Raw genomic sequence first — 17,907 nt, 5'->3', positions numbered from 1 at the left:
GTAGAGGCCATTTCTACCCGAGATGATACAATTGTTCGCGTGAGAATTGGCCTTGACCCTAGATATAGTAATTGAACCTTACAAAAAATATTTCTTAACAGGGGCATCGCAACACGTTGCCGCATCGGTAAAATAATCATCATGTGCTAAAGCTATAGTTCGGGAGACACACATACAGACAGACACACCAACTTTGAGAAACATGTATATAGATTTTTGAAAATGAAAAAATATCCTATCAGACTTATTTTAGAATTCCCCTATCCATTGCTTATTTGTCTGGCTCACTGAACGTCTCTATTCAGTGTTTATCTGTCTGGTTCAGTGACCTCTATCCAATGTTTATCTGTCTAGTTCACTGAACTCTATCCAATGTTTATCTGTCTAGTTCAGTGACCTCTATCCAATGTTTATCTGTCTAGTTCACGGAACTCTATCCAATGTTTATCTGTCTAGTTCAGTGACCTCTATCCAATGTTTATTTGTCTAGTTCAGTGACCTCTATCCAATGTTTATCTGTCTAGTTCAGTGACCTCTATCCAATGTTTATCTGTCGAGTTCAGTGACCTCTATCCAATGTTTATTTGTCTAGTTCAGGGACCTCTATCCAATGTTTATCTGTCTAGTTCAGTGACCTCTATCCAATGTTTATCTGTCTAGTTCAGTGACCTCTATCCAATGTTTATCTGTCTGATTCAGTGACCTCTATCCAATGTTTATCTGTCTAGTTCAGTGACCTCTATCCAATGTTTATCTGTTCGGTGAGCTAAAAATGTAAGAAAAGAGCCTATAACCTCCAAAGATAAGCATTTGTCTACATTGCTCAGTGGCTAGTCTGAGCACCAATTTTGCCTTTTCTTTAATTCTAATAATATCACTCGTATTGCATAGAATTTTTCTTTTGCAGCAGACTCACATAGAATGGACCTACCTATATATACCGTAGATTCATTTTCTAGCACACCATTCGGTGGAAATCCAGCAGCCGTTTGCATCATTCGCCATAATCAGGTGATCACAATTTTGATCTTCGACTTTGTATTGTCGTTTCTGATCAGCATCATGACACATTTGAAATAATAAAACACTTGAAAAATGACTGTTTCTAGAGATTAACAGAGAGTACCATGCAAGGAATAGCCAGTGAAATGAACATATCTGAGACAGCTTTTGTGCAAGAGCTGAAGGAAGAAGATTTATCTACAGGTAGCCTACATGACTCGTCGTATTCTAATGATCATTCATAATGCGAAAATTAGAGATCAGGGAAATGTTGAGGGCATATTACTACAAAGATAAATGTGGCAAATTATCTTGCTTCCAACTTTATGTTTATTCCTAATAAATCAACCAAGATGCATAAATATTGAAGATCTTTGTCTATCTAAAGCTTCTTTGCAGACACTATTGGCGTTGTGGTCTATTAATCAGTGACTAGATTTATTTTCATCTGTCTTATGGTCTATTAATAACTGGGTGTATCTATTTTCATGTCTTGTGATCTGCTGCTACATTATATTTTCGTCCATAGGCGATAGGTTTGGCCTGCGCTGGTTTACTCCAGCAAATGAAGTCTCTCTGTGTGGACATGCAACTTTAGCTTCAGCCGCCGTCTTGTTTCAAAAGTATGAAAATGGAAACAAGAAGATCAGGTTTGAGACCAAAAGTGGGACACTTGTGGCTGAGAACAATGGTGATGTAATTGTCATGGAACTTCCTCTGCCCGACCTCACTGACCAGGTAAGGGTATGGTCTGAGATCATTACAGTCGACACCTGTTTCTTCATGCTTCGCTTCCTTGGGCTTACAATCATCCAGACAACGTCTGCAGTCTGCATGATTGTCCAATGCAGTTGTATCTGTCCGAATAATGACAACTTTGACTGACTCTCTGGTGGCTGTCGAAGACAAACGACATAAGCAGTGCATGAGTCAGTGTGGTACTGTAATTTTAATTTGTTATTATTACTGGTACAGTTATACCTCGACATTTGAGTGTCGAGATACAAGAAAATCGAGATATGAGCAACATTTCAAGCAAGTTGCTGTCTTGAAATATGAGAAACCTTTGAGATACGAGTCGGTTCTTGATGGCCATTAACTCTTTCGCTACCGCATTAAATTCTGACCGAACGATTATTCTGCCCAAATTAATTCGAATGTATTTTCGAAAGACTGATATAATGCTAGTATTTAAGCAATATCTCGAAAATCAAAGCGGATATCGTTTTTACTGTCGAATGTATCTTATTCGGAACAAAATTATGTACAGGATAAGTATAAATTGATTAGTGAACTTTACTCTTGCAAATTTTCTGATGCTTTCTTTGCGGTAAACGAACGCAGTGTGTATCTTATTGCCATGATAATAATGATCTAGTTTTTCCGTTTTGAAAAATAATTAGAATTGGAATTGTTGAGCCAAAAAAATTTCTATTTCTTGCACACGATTGGCAACAAGGCTGTTTCGTTGGAGACAAATTTGATTGGTCTAGCTAATGTGTCGGCTTCGTAGTAAAAAGAAAAGTGAAACCCTTTTGATAAGCCGATACATCGGCTTACAGCCAGTACTTATATTATTGCGAAAGCCGATACATCGGCTTTCGCGGTAGCGAAAGAGTTGAATGGCCAAGTATGTGAGAGACTGTTTCCGAGAACAGCATCGGTCGGTCTTTGTTATCACATCAGTTTAAAAAAATTTTTAAAAGGTTGGCTAAAAGTTATAGTGAAAGATAGGCAAAAAGCATTAACTCAGAAAAAACAACAAAATTAAAGTGATGTCAAAACTAAAGTCAAATAAAAGATTAAAACTTAGCTTTTTGTAAGTGTTTAGTGAGCTAAATTCATTTGAGTTAATTTCAAAGTTTATGTTAGGCGGTTTTTCATACTATGGAAGCGAATTACTGTAAAACCTCTAATTGAACACCATGGCCCTGTATTTTTAAACCCTTTCTCTATAGTGGCGGTCAATCTAAGGTGGCATTCAAATAGAGGCTGGCGTTGTATTTTTCAAATGGCTCGTCAGAATTTTGGGAAGATAAATTTAGCCCTTTTATTGGTGAAGCGAATGTCACCTATATTTTGCCCTCTTTTTTTGGTGGAGTGATATTGAACATTTTGGATGCTATAAATATGCTAACTTACCTCCAACTTGTCAAAAATACTTTTAATAAATATCCATTGAGAAACTGAGAATATCTCTACCGGTTGATATCTATTGCTTGCAATTAACCTGCGATGATATTATAGCCCGTGTCCTGCTTTGCAATTTGTTGGATCTTTCAATTTGTATTTCATTCTAAATTTGAATATGGATTTTTATTTTATCTCTACATGTATATTTACCAATGTCGCATAAAAGCTCATTGCACCCATTTATATGTTTGCTATAGTTTGCAGCCAAAACTAGCTTTTTATGTGCAATAGAAGAGGAGTTATGCGCGGCGATCAATTATAAGATCAGATTACTGCAATGATGCTATCAAATAATATGCTATAAATCTGCAAATTTATAAGTTATATAATGATAATCTATCAAATCCTACAAGTGTATATATTCATAAACAAGTGAGATGAGCGAACCAAACTTATATTATACTCAGAAACAAAAATTAACATTTTAAAAACAAATATTTGCATCATTTGCTCGAATAACTGCGTTCTGATTGTGGCTTTCGGTGGAACGAACACCTTCTGGTTGTCCAATACCTTCCACAATGTCTTCTGACCTCAACTCTTTTTCTGCACTGCTGAACTAGTCGATATTAGTATCCAAGCAGTTTTGTGGCAGAGCTAAACTTTTACGCGTTGCATTTAGCACAAATGTAATGCGTAAAAGTTTTGCTTGCTAAACATAATATTTGGCCTAAAACTAGTCGTTCATCTACCATCGTAAATGTAAACCATTTTTTATAAATAAGTACTTTCAAGTATTAAGACCGCGTTAAACAAGGAACTACTATTAGCCTGAGACAGTAATTAATTATTTCGATGGTGTTATTTTTAAAGTTCTAACAACAAAAAAAGCGAAATGCTTTGGAGTTGGACAATGAGAAAATTGATTGTTATCGATGTAAATTATTCATTATTAAAACGATTTTGGGGACACTTTTTTACTGATCAATCGATATTATGGGTTCATTAAGATCAAAAATTGTCAAAGTGGCGATTAAATGGAGGTGGCGTTCAATCGGAGGTTTTACGCTAATTTGTATTTAGTTACGTTATATAAGAAATGTTGCATTAAGATACTAGCACATTGACATCCAAGCTTAGTCCCAGAATGCATTAAGCTCGCAAGTTGAGGTATGACTTTATTATTAATATTATACTGCACCTTATTGCCAGTGTAATCATATTTTACTTTCCCGTGTATACTCTGTATGTATATTGTAACTTAGCAGTATGTGTGTAAAACAATAAATGCTGTTCAATGTACAGTTCTGTATTGTACAGTACAGTATTCAATTTTCAATGTCCGGATCCTGTTCATGTCCGGACATGACTCAGTCTATGTTAGTCGGAAGAAGTGAGGGTCGACTGTATTATTATTATTATTATTATCATGTATTATAGCATTAACCCTTTAAACTAACCTACTCTATGTCAACATCTCTGTTTATACATTGAATTGCAACATCACTGTCAAGCGTTTTGGTTTAAACTGATGGCCATATAGAAATCCATGAACATGTATGCCAGGCTTTTTAGATTGCAAAGCTCTCACTATGTTCTTTATAGACCTGCAACTGTTGACTATTAAACGGAAGAAAGAGAATGAAATTGAGGGCTGCCACATAATTGCTTGAAGCAAAATTTCTTAGATTGACATAATGGCAGTTTACAATCAATTGTCTCCTGGGCCTCAGCTGAAAGCATTATCTCTAACTAGCTTTGTTCTAGTTAGCTCCTCTTACATCTTTGCATGGTTCCACTCTCACTCAATGAACAATGTGAGTAAAGTGGTGCTGAGGAAATGAATTGAACATCGCAATGACTAATAATACAATCAAAATTGCGGTCTTAGCTGAGCATACTATGTTTTGCCGACACTATTTATCGACTGATCGTCGAAACTACATCCGCTCACTCTTGTTTGTTCACTTTCTGGCTGGCTCCTATTTATTCCTTTGTCTTCCTCATATCTATGACCCAGTAAATGAATACTTGTAGATGCCCGAAGACACCAGTGCTGTTCTTGAGGTATGTACAATATGCGTCTACAAAATAATTAGTTTTCTTATAATCAACGAGCTTATTTGCAGATGAACATCATCCTCTACTGTGTTTGTTGTGAGAAGCATAGATGGTGTTGACAAGTGTTAGTAGTCTGAACTGTGTGGAATTGTAAATCCTTTGACTAATGTTATTACATCAAATCTACTTATGCTCCTACCTACCGTATGTGTTTCTGTTTATAAATATCATGTCTTTCTTTCTATAGATACTGTGTATCTCTATTTATGGATACCATATCTTTCTATTTATAGATCATTGTACCAAATTTTAAAGCAGAAAGATCTGAGATGGTGCTGCGTTATTCACCTATGAGAGAGAAACTGCTTGTCAGGCTTCCGCCATCATGGAGCAGGTTAAACGCTTTGTTAACTCTCAAATTAGGACATAGTAGTATCGGTATTTTGTTCATTCCACCTGTTGAAGTGTTTTAGTCCAGATGAAGCCTTATAATTTGCATGTTTTAAATTAACTGTTTGTTTTATAAAATTGCACATCTGTCTGTTATACAGACATGACAAATGTCAGTCAAAGGGAACCTGATGAATAAGCATCTAATGATAATTTCTCAGTGTTGGTATGTGTGTTCCTCCAGCTATAACTATTAGAATCTTGGAATAAATAATCTGTACTAAAAAATGTTTGATCAGGGACCTTCCCATTCGTCAGCCCGACTCGTACCAATTAGGCCACAGAGATGGATTTGTTATCTAGCCGATATATGGGAGCGAATACCCAACGGTTTTGTGTACTCCGCAGGGTGATTGCGTAACTTCATGGTGACTAATAGCGCTCATTAGTAAGCTCACTCAAATTTTCCCTTGGCAATATGCTAGGCTGATAGCAAGTGGCAGGCAACGCTCATTGCTTCTCATTGTTTATAAGCTGATTTTTAATACCCAGGTAACGTGGGGAAGCACAGCTAGTCTAATGATAAAGTAGGTAGACTTTAGCACTGAGACGTCTTACATTACACAGACATTTCATATACACCTGCTTTTAAGTATTTGTTAATGATAGTAGGTGTTTAGCTATAAGCACCACTGGAGTCACTTGTGACACTCCATATGAATTAAATATCTTGATAAGTTGCTAACTGGGGCATCTGTTGTCAATTTCAGTAACTTGCTTTTGCTCTTCTTTGGTGACTCGGTTGATGGTCAGTATTATTGGACATGAAATGCTGCCATTCACAAGCAAATTTAATATCTTGGCGTGTCTTTAGTTTCTTGCGATGCTTTTATGAAATGTGTGTCAGAAAAATTACATCTTAGCGTGTCAGTTTTTAGTAAACAGCATTAAGATTTCTTTTAGAGACGATCTGGAGTCAGTAGAAATTCCTGATTCTAAGCTTTTACTGGCCGCTCATGATGCTAGTAAATTCAAAGGAGTCATTCTTACAACTAATGCTCCAGCTTCAAGTACCTCAAGTAAACCATATGATTTCATTTCTCGGTACTTTGCTGCTTGGAATGGAATCTCTGAAGATCCGGTCACCGGTTAGTTACATGAAATTGCTAATTGTAATGATGAATTAAATTTTAGGAGCTTAATTGTCAGATTGTAATAGAGTCTGTTCATAGTTTTACACCTAAATCTCAACGTTTGTCTAAACATGTCTTTGTTTAAGGCAATTAGACAGTATCTATGGAAAACCCATCAGTGCCTTATCTTCTGGTTTGTAGCTAAACGAGAGCTCCAGGTGTCAAAGGAATCGATAATAACACATAAAATCAAATACTTTGATGCATGGTCATGTTTTCCACTGTGTTATTATGTTGCCATTTATTTATTATCCCACTAGTAGCATCTCAAGGAACTCATTTTGATAAAATAAAATGCAATACATGTGCATAATTTACATAAATGGACATCAGCAGGTATGAATAGGTATGAGCAAGGATAAACAGGTACAAGCCTACAAGGTACAAGCTGAAACAAACCAATATAAACAGGTATGAACCAATGTAAATTGGTATGAGTCAACGCGAACCGGTATGAACCAATATAAACTGGTATGAGCCAATATAAACTGGTGTGCACCAATATAAACTGGTATGAACCAATATAAACCGGTATGAACCAAAATGAACAAACATTAACTTAGCTATGAGCCAGTATGAATAGGCGCAACTAGGTATGAACAGATTTGAAAAGGTATAAAGAAGATATTACCTGTATGTAAGAGCTAGTGATTTCAATGTATTAGTTGTTGTCATTCCTACAGCCCTGCATTTATTCGTTGTTTTTTTCAAACCATTATTGGGTGTTTCAGGTTCAGCGCACACTGTTCTTGGGAGATTCTGGTCTGAAGAGCTCGGTGCTAGTCAGTTCTATGGTATGAACAGCCTCGTGTCACTATTTTATGGGCTCTACTTATGATGCACCTTGCTAATCATGACAGAGCAGTCTATGTCACCTCAGTCTATACATTTGTCTTTTATTTGATTTATGATTTGCTTGTCTTCATCTCCGCATATATCATCTAGCAAATTTTAGTATTTCTGTTCGCAGCTCGTCAGTGTAGCAAAAGGGGAGGTGATTTAACAGTACACATAGATGTGACAAAGGGAAGTGTGTATGTCGGAGGACCAGCATGCTTGTTTTTATGTGGCTCAATTCGTGTATGTCTGTAGACTCGCTAGTTATTCTTTGTTAACTTTTTATGCTGGTGCTCCTAGTGACACCACTGGGTCTATTCATTGGTTTTAACAATACAGTGTCATCACCTTCACAAAGGCTCCATCAGGCTACAGCTATGCAGTATTACCATTAATATCGCTTCACTTTTCATATGATTTTTAAATGTCCTATTTTTACTCTTGTGCAGCTGTAATTTGAGTGTTTCCTTTTTACAAGTGCTAAATCAATACTAGTAATGTTGAGCAATCCTTTTTTGTTCCACTTTTATTCTTTTGTATTATTTGCATCTTAGATTTATCTTGCATTGTCACATCTATTGCTCACATCTGCATTCAGTGCATTGTTTTTACTCATCATGCTCTACCGAAATTGTAGTGTAATCACTTTACAATACTGGTCTTTTGCTCTGTGGATCTGCTCTGAGCAATGTCTCTCCGACTGTGGTAGAATATATTGGTAATGGCTTGACACAGTTTCAGTTTTCATTTTCAACAACAGTATTGCAGGCTGTAAGATTAGATATGGTTGGTTGTCTTACATCTCATAGCAGTGTGCACTTACAAGCTTTGGTTTGTTTGTGCTACAGCTGAGCTGCCTTTTCTTAAAGCAAAAAGAGTGCTCTAGGTAGCGGAAACCTTTACTATAATCAGCAAATGCAGCACGAATACATCACACACTCTTTGGAGTGAAAACAGTTGTTAAACTCTGTAGAAGCATAGCTGAGGTTTTTATTAATATAGCTCAAGCTCTAGAATTTCATACAATGATTCACACAAATCGTTTGGTTTTTGTTTCTCACTAACCAATAAAATAACCTTTTGATCTTGTCATCCATTTATTGCAAAAAGCCATATTTTAACAAAGCTTCCGCAATTGTGTCAAATATGGTTTCTTTGTCACGATTAAGTTGTGGCTAAATATGAGTACACATAATCTATGAACGGTGATTGAGGAAGCCACTGTAGAATTTAATAGAGCCAATAGGAACCTGACTCATGCTCAAGTCAATTACTCACAGTTAGCAACTATTCTCTTCCAGTGATAGTTGGAGGTTTCCTAAAAACTGAATCTGTTTAGATTATAGTATTTTGCAATCAGGATTTCTCATTACTGTTCCTAAAGTCACTTAGACTTTAGTAAGCGGTCAACAATCAGAGGTTAAGTGCAATGGTTCGAACTTATCAATTCATAAAGGCTGCTCATTACCTCTATGATTGCAAAAAAACATTAGAAAATAGCATTTGTGTACAGCAGTGAGATCGCAACTCTCAAGTCCAGTATACATTATACACTCTCGACTCAGCATCAGTGAAGTCTGTTGCAATATGCAGAGTGCAATAGAATAAAAAAATATATATCTCATGTAAATAGAAACAATACTAGCAATTAGCAGAATGCAGTGAAGTAATATTTTAGACAAGACAAGCTTCTCGTGAGACACTCGGTACGGCACTTGAGGGAGCGCTGTTGTAAGTATATCCAATTAAATAATAAGATAATTTTCACTGCTTCTATTGTGATAATTTATTGGTGATTGCAATGAACATACTCTTTGACGTTGTTTTGAAATAAAATATTTGATTTATGTCTGACAATTAGGTCTATTTATTATGAAAAGAACACATAATTGGCCTATTTGATAATGTAATGGAGCACGTGCACCATTCATTAATGGCACGCATTACACTGCTCAAACCCACCAACAGAGTGAACTGAGTTGTTTATACACTCCCATGTAGAACTTTCACTAAAGGAACTGATAACAAGCTTCAGTTAACGACAAAACGTATCTACAAATAGGTTAGGCTTGGCTAGAGGTAGCAGTTACAGGTAATTCGTGACTTTCATACAAGTAATGGTTATGCATTGTTATGTTAGGTTATGGTTGGATGTGTTATGTTCCACTATATTGTTGTATGTTATGCGTTACGTTTGCTATATACGTTTGTTATGTTTGATGTTTTATATTATTTTATACTACTGTTGTACACATTGCTAGAGTATATTATTTCATACCGATACGATATGCTGTTTTACTCTACTCTGTTGTGCTACCCACTATGTCATGCTATGCACCATGTAATGTTTCCTTATGTTATAAGATGCAGATTAGCTCTGGTAAGCAGTCCTAAACGATAGCCCAAGTACTGTTAATCCAATATTCTTTTATAGTTCTTGCGGGCCTGGCTGACAGATTAACAATGCAATACAAAGCTGCAATGTTTTTGATTATTATGTTTATTTTAACTACAACTAAGAAAATTTCATTAGTTCCATGAAGCATCCGCAATACATCCCAAATGTTTGCAGATGATTGCTAATTGTAGGTAATTATGGTAATCTTTAGTGTATCTTACTAATTTATTTCGTTAACGTTACATTCGCTGCTCATCATCAGATCTTGAATTTATTTCTTTAACTAATTATACGTGTTACGCCACACTACTATAGCTTCCTATATCAATAGTGCATTGAATTCTATGCTCTGCGACTCTTAGAGCTTTTGCTGTAGAAATTTGTGGAAGGCAAAAGTGATGGAATGGAATGTATCTTCTGCGAACAGTTTTCACCAACTTACCGAAAGACAGCTTTGGAGTCTGTTTACATTTCTGCTGAAGAACATATCACAGAGTAAAGCTGATGCAACCTCAACCTACTTTACGTCAGTCCAGCTGGACAACATTACAATTACTACAACACCCGAGCAGCTTTCACATGACGAAAAAATGATGATATGTTATATAGTTGTATTTTTCCTTTGGTATGGAGGTCTTATTTTTGCGTGTCTCATCGGCTTTGGAGTATATAAAAAACCGGACACATATAAAATGTATAAAACATTTGTTGCGCGACAAGATTTGAAGGAGAAGTTACGGAAGGAAAAGATGGCTGCGTTAAAAAAGCGAAGAGCTGAGAGACAAAACAGTTCAGCATCCTTGCAGACAACTCTCAGCGGTGAGTCACAATTATCTAACAGTTGCAATGGGGGTCTGCGAAACCTCCCAAACTCTTTAGCTATTACTTCAGTCTACCAGGAAGAGGAAGAGTGTCTGATTGAAGAATTTCCAAAGCTCTCAACTGCCAATGGCAAGGTTGTGTTCCAACTTTAATTGTCACATCTGTTGTTTTCCTTCTATTTTGTGAACTCATTTACGTGTATAATTGTATAGAATAGACTGCTGTATAGAGCAAGAGGACGTACAAAATACAAAATGATTGTTTCTTGTTAAATAAAGCCTATATAGTTGGGATAAATTAAAAATCTCAACCAGCTGAAATAAGGTTGAAGCCCAGAGTTTAAGTCAAGTCATAATCAGTTATATATACATGTATATATCTATAAATATATATAAATAAATATATATAAATATAAAAAAGTATATATATATGTATATATATACATATATTTATTTTTTTATGTTTATATATATTTAGTTATATTTATTTATATATATTTATAGATATATTTACATGCATACTTTTATTCATCAGTCCACAGTCGTTTGTATAGAAAGACCGTTACACCCATTGTGTCACAAAACAAAACAATGATAACATTAATAAAAGGTAGTGCCATGTGGTGTCATAAACGCAAGAACAAAACTTTGTACAAAAAAACTTGAAACTATTAAGTTCAGGTGTCTTTCTTAACTCTTTCAACATTGAGAGAATTAGCAGTATAATTGTTGTGTGCTATTTTCGCCAAGTACGAATAAAATCATCAAGCTGTGGATATCTGGTACTAATCAACACATAGCATATCTCCATGATTGATTCCCTGATGTATTCATTAATCGGTCAAGTATGAAAGCCAAAGAGCCAAAGGTAAATGTTTGTTCATGTTATAAAATACAGAATATACATCATTAGCACATGCTTGCACATCATGAAATGAAGCCTGCACATCACCGGTTCATGCTGCACATTATTGACTCATGCTTGCACACTGTTGACTCATGCTCGCACACTGTTGACTCATGCTCGCACACTGTTCACTCATGCTCACATATTATTGGCTCAAACTTGCACATCACCAGCTCATGCTTCTGCATCATTGGCTCATGCTCGCCCATCATTGGCTCATGCTTCCACATCATTGGCTCATGCTCACACATCATTGGCTCATGCTCATACATCATTGGCTCATGCTCACACATCATTGGCTCATGCTCACACATCATTGGCTCATGCTCACACATCATTGGCTCATGCTCACACATCATTGGCTCATGCTCACACATCATTGGCTCATGCTCACACATCATTAGCTCATGCTCACACATCATTGGCTCATGCTCCCACACTATTGGCTCATGCTCACACATCATTAGCTCATGCTCACACATCAGTGGCTCATGCTCACACATCACTGGCTCATGCTCACACATCATTGGCTCATGCTCACACATCATTGACTCATGCTCACACATCATTAGCTCATGCTCACACATCATTGGCTCATGCTCACACATCATTGGCTCATGCTAGCATATCTTTAACTAAAGCCTGGAAAAATTGATGCATGAATAGGAAAATATATGCACAGACGATGAGACCATTGGCATTTAGAGATCTAGATATGAATGTATAGAAACAATGATGCATAGGGAAAAGTATGTAAATTGATGAATCAAATAGGTTTGGTTGAATTAAAAGACTAATATACAGTATCTCAATTATGTTGCAAAGTAGTGAATCCACAAATGATAAATATGTAACAGAATTCTAGTTGATACAAGAATAAAGAATCGAAATGTAAATGACATATAATATAAATAAATAAAAACATAAACATGATAAAGGGCTAATGACAACAATTTCACAATTTATAAAAAAGAACTATTGTGTCAATGTTATGGATGAAAAATATGACATTTCAGTTATGAGCTGATAGCAATTCTATGGAGTATACTGTAATACGCATGACAGGAAGTATACTGTAATGTGCATGATAGGGAGCATACTGTAGTGTGCATGATAGAGAGTATACTGTAATGTGCATGATAGGGAGTATACTGTAGTGTGAATGATAGGGAGCATACTGTAGTATGCATGATAGGAACTATTAGGAAGTATACTGTAATGTGCATGATATGGAGTATACTGTAGCGTGAATTATTGGGAGCATACTGTAGTGTGCATGCTAGAAAAAGTTCTTTTCATCAACACCTTCTCTTGTAGGCAATATAACAATACAGAAATAGTAACAAAGTTGAATAGAATGCATCAACTCTCAACACAACTGAGCGGCTCTGACACGTCTTATATTTATAGCAATATCTTTTACTTATCTGCAGATGAACTCTCGCATATAATATGATGAATTTTAATCATCTTTATCGATTACATTTTTAAAGTAATCAAACTGTGATTGTATGAACATGCTCTTATTTTTATTAACAACTTAGTACATAAAGGTGCTCGAGTGATTATTTGACAATACAGCTATGCAGATTTACAACTACTAGACAGGCTGGTGCCAATTGTTTATTACTTTTTTAACCTGTTTCTCATTTTTAGTCTCTTTCCTATCCTCTTTCTCTTCCTCTTTCTCTTCCTCTTTCTTATCTTCTTTCTTATTCTCTTTCTTCTTATTTTTCTTATTATCTTTCTTATTCTCTTTCTTATCCTCTTTCTTATTTTCTTTCTTATTCTCTTTCTTCTTCTCTTTCTTATTCTCTTTCTTATTCTCTTTCTTATCCTCTTTCTTATCCTCTTTCTTATTCTCTTTCTTATTCTCTTTCTTATTATCTTTCTTATTATCTTTCTTATTCTCTTTCTTATCCTCTTTCTTATCCTCTTTTTTATTCTCTTTCTTATTCTCTTTCTTATTATCTTTCTTATTCTCTTTCTTATTTTCTTTCTTATTATCTTTCTTATTATCTTTCTTATTCTCTTTCTTATTCTCTTTCTTATTCTCTTTCTTATTCTCTTTCTTATTCTCTTTCTTATTATCTTTCTTATTCTCTTTCTTATCCTCTTTCTTATTTTTTTCTTATTCTCTTTCTTCTTCTCTTTCTTATTCTCTTTCTTATTCTCTTTCTTATTCTCTTTCTTATCCTCTTTCTTATCCTCTTTTTTATCCTCTTTCTTATTCTCTTTCTTATTATCTTTCTTATTCTCTTTCTTATTTTCTTTCTTATTATCTTTCTTATTATCTTTCTTATTCTCTTTCTTATTCTCTTTCTTATTCTCTTTCTTATCCTCTTTCTTATTTTCTTTCTTATTCTCTTTCTTCTTCTCTTTCTTATTCTCTTTCTTATCCTCTTTCTTATTTTCTTTCTTATTCTCTTTCTTATTCTCTTTCTTATTCTCTTTCTTATTCTCTTTCTTATTCTCTTTCTTATTATCTTTCTTATTCTCTTTCTTATTCTCTTTCTTACTCTCTTTCTTATTCTCTTTCTTATTCTCTTTCTTATTCTCTTTCTTATTCTCTTTCTTATTCTCTTTCTTATTCTCTTTCTTATTCTCTTTCTTATTCTCTTTCTTATTCTCTTTCTTATTCTCTTTCTTAATCTCTTTTTTATTATCTTTCTTATTTTTTGTCTTATTCTCTTTCTTATTCTCTTTCCTATTCTCTTTCTTATTCTCGTTCTTATTCTCTTTCTTATTCTCTTTCTTATTCTCTTGCTTATGCTTGAAATAAAACACTGCAATAAGCTTTGATGTTCACATATTGTTTTTGCAAGAGTTGCCTCCTATGTATAATTTAGAAGCTATGTTTATATGAAATGCTGAGCCAGGCTGTAGACAGAGGTCTCTGTCAGTATCAGATTCCTACTGAGTGCAAAATATGTTTGTTTTTTTATTTTGAAACCAATTAATAACTTAGAGAGATCCTTTCACATGTACCTCACTACTAAACATATATGTACTTCAGTGTTAACTATGTACCCCAGTCTTAAATATGTGCCTCAGTGTTAAATACGTACCTCAGTGTTAATAAGCACCTCACTATTAAATACATCCTCTTCTCATAAATATGCTGAACTAATTTCACCATTGCTAGATCACTGGTTGGTTTCCCTTAAAAAGCTGTGATTAATGTAAATTGATTAAATATTTTCTACTGAGGTTGGATCTTCCTCAAACCTGATAGTCTCTAGAGTCTAGATACAATAGCTAGATAACTTAACTTCTTTGCTGCTGGTGGTGAGCTTCACTGGTCACAAAAGTGTCCTCAGATATTACTCACACTCAATTGTAATTCGAGCAACAGAGAAAGAGAGAATTCCGAGGGTGTATATTTATTTATATTATTACTCAAATGAACACAGCAGTCTATGACCAATATGCGAAGGCTGTGAAAAAGTTTCTAAGTGATAGTAGCCTATACCTAAACTTTGGTTTTCAACCCAAATCTCTTCCAGAGGGCTGGACAAAAAGCACTTTGCTCAAAACCTGAAACTGTTTTCTCGTTGTATTCAATGTAAACAATTTTAATCTGTTGCAAGTTTAGAAAATGAGCTTTTTCAGGTTTTCTTTTCACGATTTTACGCCCAAAACTGTAAATAACGAGAGGGCAAGCAATATGTAAAATGCAGTGATTGTCTCATAAAAGCTGTACTCTATTGCTGTATGCGTACCCTAGCCTCATTTTACTCTGTCATAAATTTTAGGCTTAGCTTCCCATGTCTGGTACATGTAAATGCATAAGCAGTTTTATGTTTATTCACCTTTGCTTTGTTTCCGATAATTTTATTGTGTGTGTCTAGCACTTTGTGTTGTTTGCGGATATATAGCAAGGTTTGCTGTGACAACTGCATAGTTTATTTGATTACGGTCTGTCATAGACCTATTATCTATACTAGCTAACTTAACTAGTATAGTTAATAGGTCTATGACATGACCACTGCATGACTCATCAGGCATTTATCATAATTGCGCAATTGATGTGGAATGTAAATGTCTATTCAGGAACTTTGTAGAAGTTTTGATTTTGTTCACAAGTATACAGAGCTCTGCAGTGGGAAACAATCCTATTTCAGAAGTTATTGAATCAGATTACTTGATACTTTGCTGAGACACTATGCGTAAATATATTTAGTGATATTTCAACTACAAAATTACAATGTCATCATACAGACTGGATGGTACTCGGAGCCTTATGTATAGTATACCATGAATAAAAAGATGTAGAAATAGACTGTGGTTAAATTATATCCGTTCATACTGGCAAAAAACCCCAAACATTTTGCATGTTATACTCTACCCAAACTATATATATAAATGTCCAAGTCCGTTGTTCGGTGTGTCCAGCTATAGCCATTAAAATTTAGGAGTTAAATATCCGCTTCTTGCTGGATTTGATCTCGGAGCCTCCCGTTCCCCAAGGGATTATCTTACCGCTATTTGTTAGACCTCATGAGGCATTATGTGAGTCAAAATACGCATAGCTCCAAAGGTTGCTCTCACGGCTCTTATTGGTAAGTTTGGCAATACAGATAGTAGCGTACTCAAATTAGTCATTGGCAATGTGCCAGGCGAATGGCAAGTGACAGACAACTTCATTACCTGCGTCTGTTCATAAGTTGCTTCATTTATAAGCTGTTTTGGAATTCGGCTAGTTTTAGCATAAACATTAACGCTAGCCTACGTTAAGGTTGCGATCTAAAACGTTCTAATGAAAGATTACAGTAACATGACCTCTGAAGGTCAAATGAAATAAAAAACATAGAAGAAACATTTCTTGTCTTCTATTACAAAATGATTAAAGCAATGTACTGGTACGGTACAGTAGGGTGTTGAATGCTTGCCTATGCTACTGTACGAGGTAACAAAATCGTTAGCAAAGAGAACTACAGAAAGTTCAATAATAGATACAGTTACATATTCTATCAAGATTGTGTAGAAAAAAAATGGCACAACCAAAACATTTCTTATATTCACTAATTACAATTGTAGTACATTGAGAACAGAAAGGAAAGTTAGCTCTTGAAAGGAGAGAAAGTTTTATTCTTGGCAGAATAATACTTTGCAGGATAACTTTGGGCAACTCGACTAGAGGCGTTGTTCACAAATCTCAAGCTGTACGGCCTTTTTCAACATCGTCCCCCTGTCAGACTTATTTGTCGAGTTCTGCAAATCAACCAACTTACCAAGACAACTTAGCCCAGCAGTAGTGGGTTCCAATGAAAGCAATTTAACTGGCTTAACACCTCTCAACTCTTTAACAGGTTCAATCTTGCTCTCGCATAGCACATTTACAACAGCCAATAATTTCAGCTGCTTCAACTCAGGTATGTCCAAAATGTTTGTTCGCAATTCAACTTCCATAATCCTGTGTTTTCCAAATGAACTACTGCCATTACAAATTCAACCCACTACCATCTGCATTTTTAAATCAGTTGATGACTTTTCGTACCTCATAACAATTTGTTTTCAGTTAGAGATTCTACAACAGGTTGTTCCTTTTTTTCGTGAAAAACTGATTGAATTTAAACTGTTTCTGCCTCCTATTAAAAAGTTTACAAAAGTAGCTAACCACAAAGTCATTAAATACATACGCAACTCTACTGCCTGCAGCCCTGTTTCAATGATACAGGTCCAGAAATATCCACACATCATTCCATTTTGTACAAATTCTCTGATGCTAGCGGTAGAAGCATCCTTCATTCCCTCATCATCATCTGAAGACATCTCTTCCGTCAACGTCCTCTTCTGCTCTTCCTGAAGGTGCTGAATTTTTTCTGTTGCGAGCTTATAAATAAATATCATATCAAGCTTTTTTACATCGCTTGTGTCCATCTTCTCACCAAGATTTTAGAACTTATTGAGGAAGTAATTAGTAAGTTGTGTATGGTTTTGCGAATCCTCCTTGACATCAGCAGCTGCGCTAGTGCGAGCAACACTCTCAAACCTTTTAATTTTAAGTTCAGTAGTACAATCGGGCCACATTTTCCTTCATGTAAAGTTCATGATCACTGAGTTTCCATGCTACGAATGGATTCGGAGATTGACTTAACTAACAAACTATGCCCGATTCATATTTTGCAAGAATTTTTTTCTAAATTAAATGTTCTAGCGGAC

The 17,907-nt window shown here is 35.3% G+C and overlaps 3 protein-coding genes across 3 annotated transcripts; 1 reads left to right on the top strand and 2 right to left on the bottom strand.

The window, feature by feature from the left end:
* The first annotated feature begins 902 nt into the window (after positions 1 to 902).
* On the top strand, positions 903 to 8,346 carry LOC137405498 (phenazine biosynthesis-like domain-containing protein). The gene is made up of 8 exons (XM_068091794.1): positions 903 to 1,011; positions 1,110 to 1,206; positions 1,532 to 1,740; positions 5,173 to 5,202; positions 5,490 to 5,590; positions 6,550 to 6,734; positions 7,511 to 7,573; positions 7,750 to 8,346. The coding sequence occupies exons 1-8, from the start codon at positions 922 to 924 to the stop codon at positions 7,869 to 7,871; spliced, it is 897 nt and encodes a 298-aa protein (XP_067947895.1). The 5' UTR covers positions 903 to 921; the 3' UTR covers positions 7,872 to 8,346.
* Positions 8,347 to 11,870: 3,524 nt separating this feature from the next.
* On the bottom strand, positions 11,871 to 12,350 carry LOC137386700 (salivary glue protein Sgs-4-like). The gene has a single exon (XM_068072852.1). The coding sequence runs from the start codon at positions 12,348 to 12,350 to the stop codon at positions 11,871 to 11,873; it is 480 nt and encodes a 159-aa protein (XP_067928953.1).
* Positions 12,351 to 13,368: 1,018 nt separating this feature from the next.
* On the bottom strand, positions 13,369 to 17,625 carry LOC137386684 (cylicin-1-like). The gene is made up of 2 exons (XM_068072851.1): positions 17,385 to 17,625; positions 13,369 to 14,528 (listed from the first exon to the last, which is right to left on the bottom strand). The coding sequence occupies exons 1-2, from the start codon at positions 17,623 to 17,625 to the stop codon at positions 13,369 to 13,371; spliced, it is 1,401 nt and encodes a 466-aa protein (XP_067928952.1).
* Positions 17,626 to 17,907: the final 282 nt, after the last annotated feature.

The sequence above is a fragment of the Watersipora subatra genome, chromosome 1 (genome assembly GCF_963576615.1).
Source record: "Watersipora subatra chromosome 1, tzWatSuba1.1, whole genome shotgun sequence".
Taxonomy (NCBI): Eukaryota; Metazoa; Bryozoa; class Gymnolaemata; order Cheilostomatida; family Watersiporidae; genus Watersipora; species Watersipora subatra.
The sequence above is the reverse complement of the archived record's forward strand: the minus strand, read 5'-3'. Positions and strand labels throughout refer to the sequence as shown.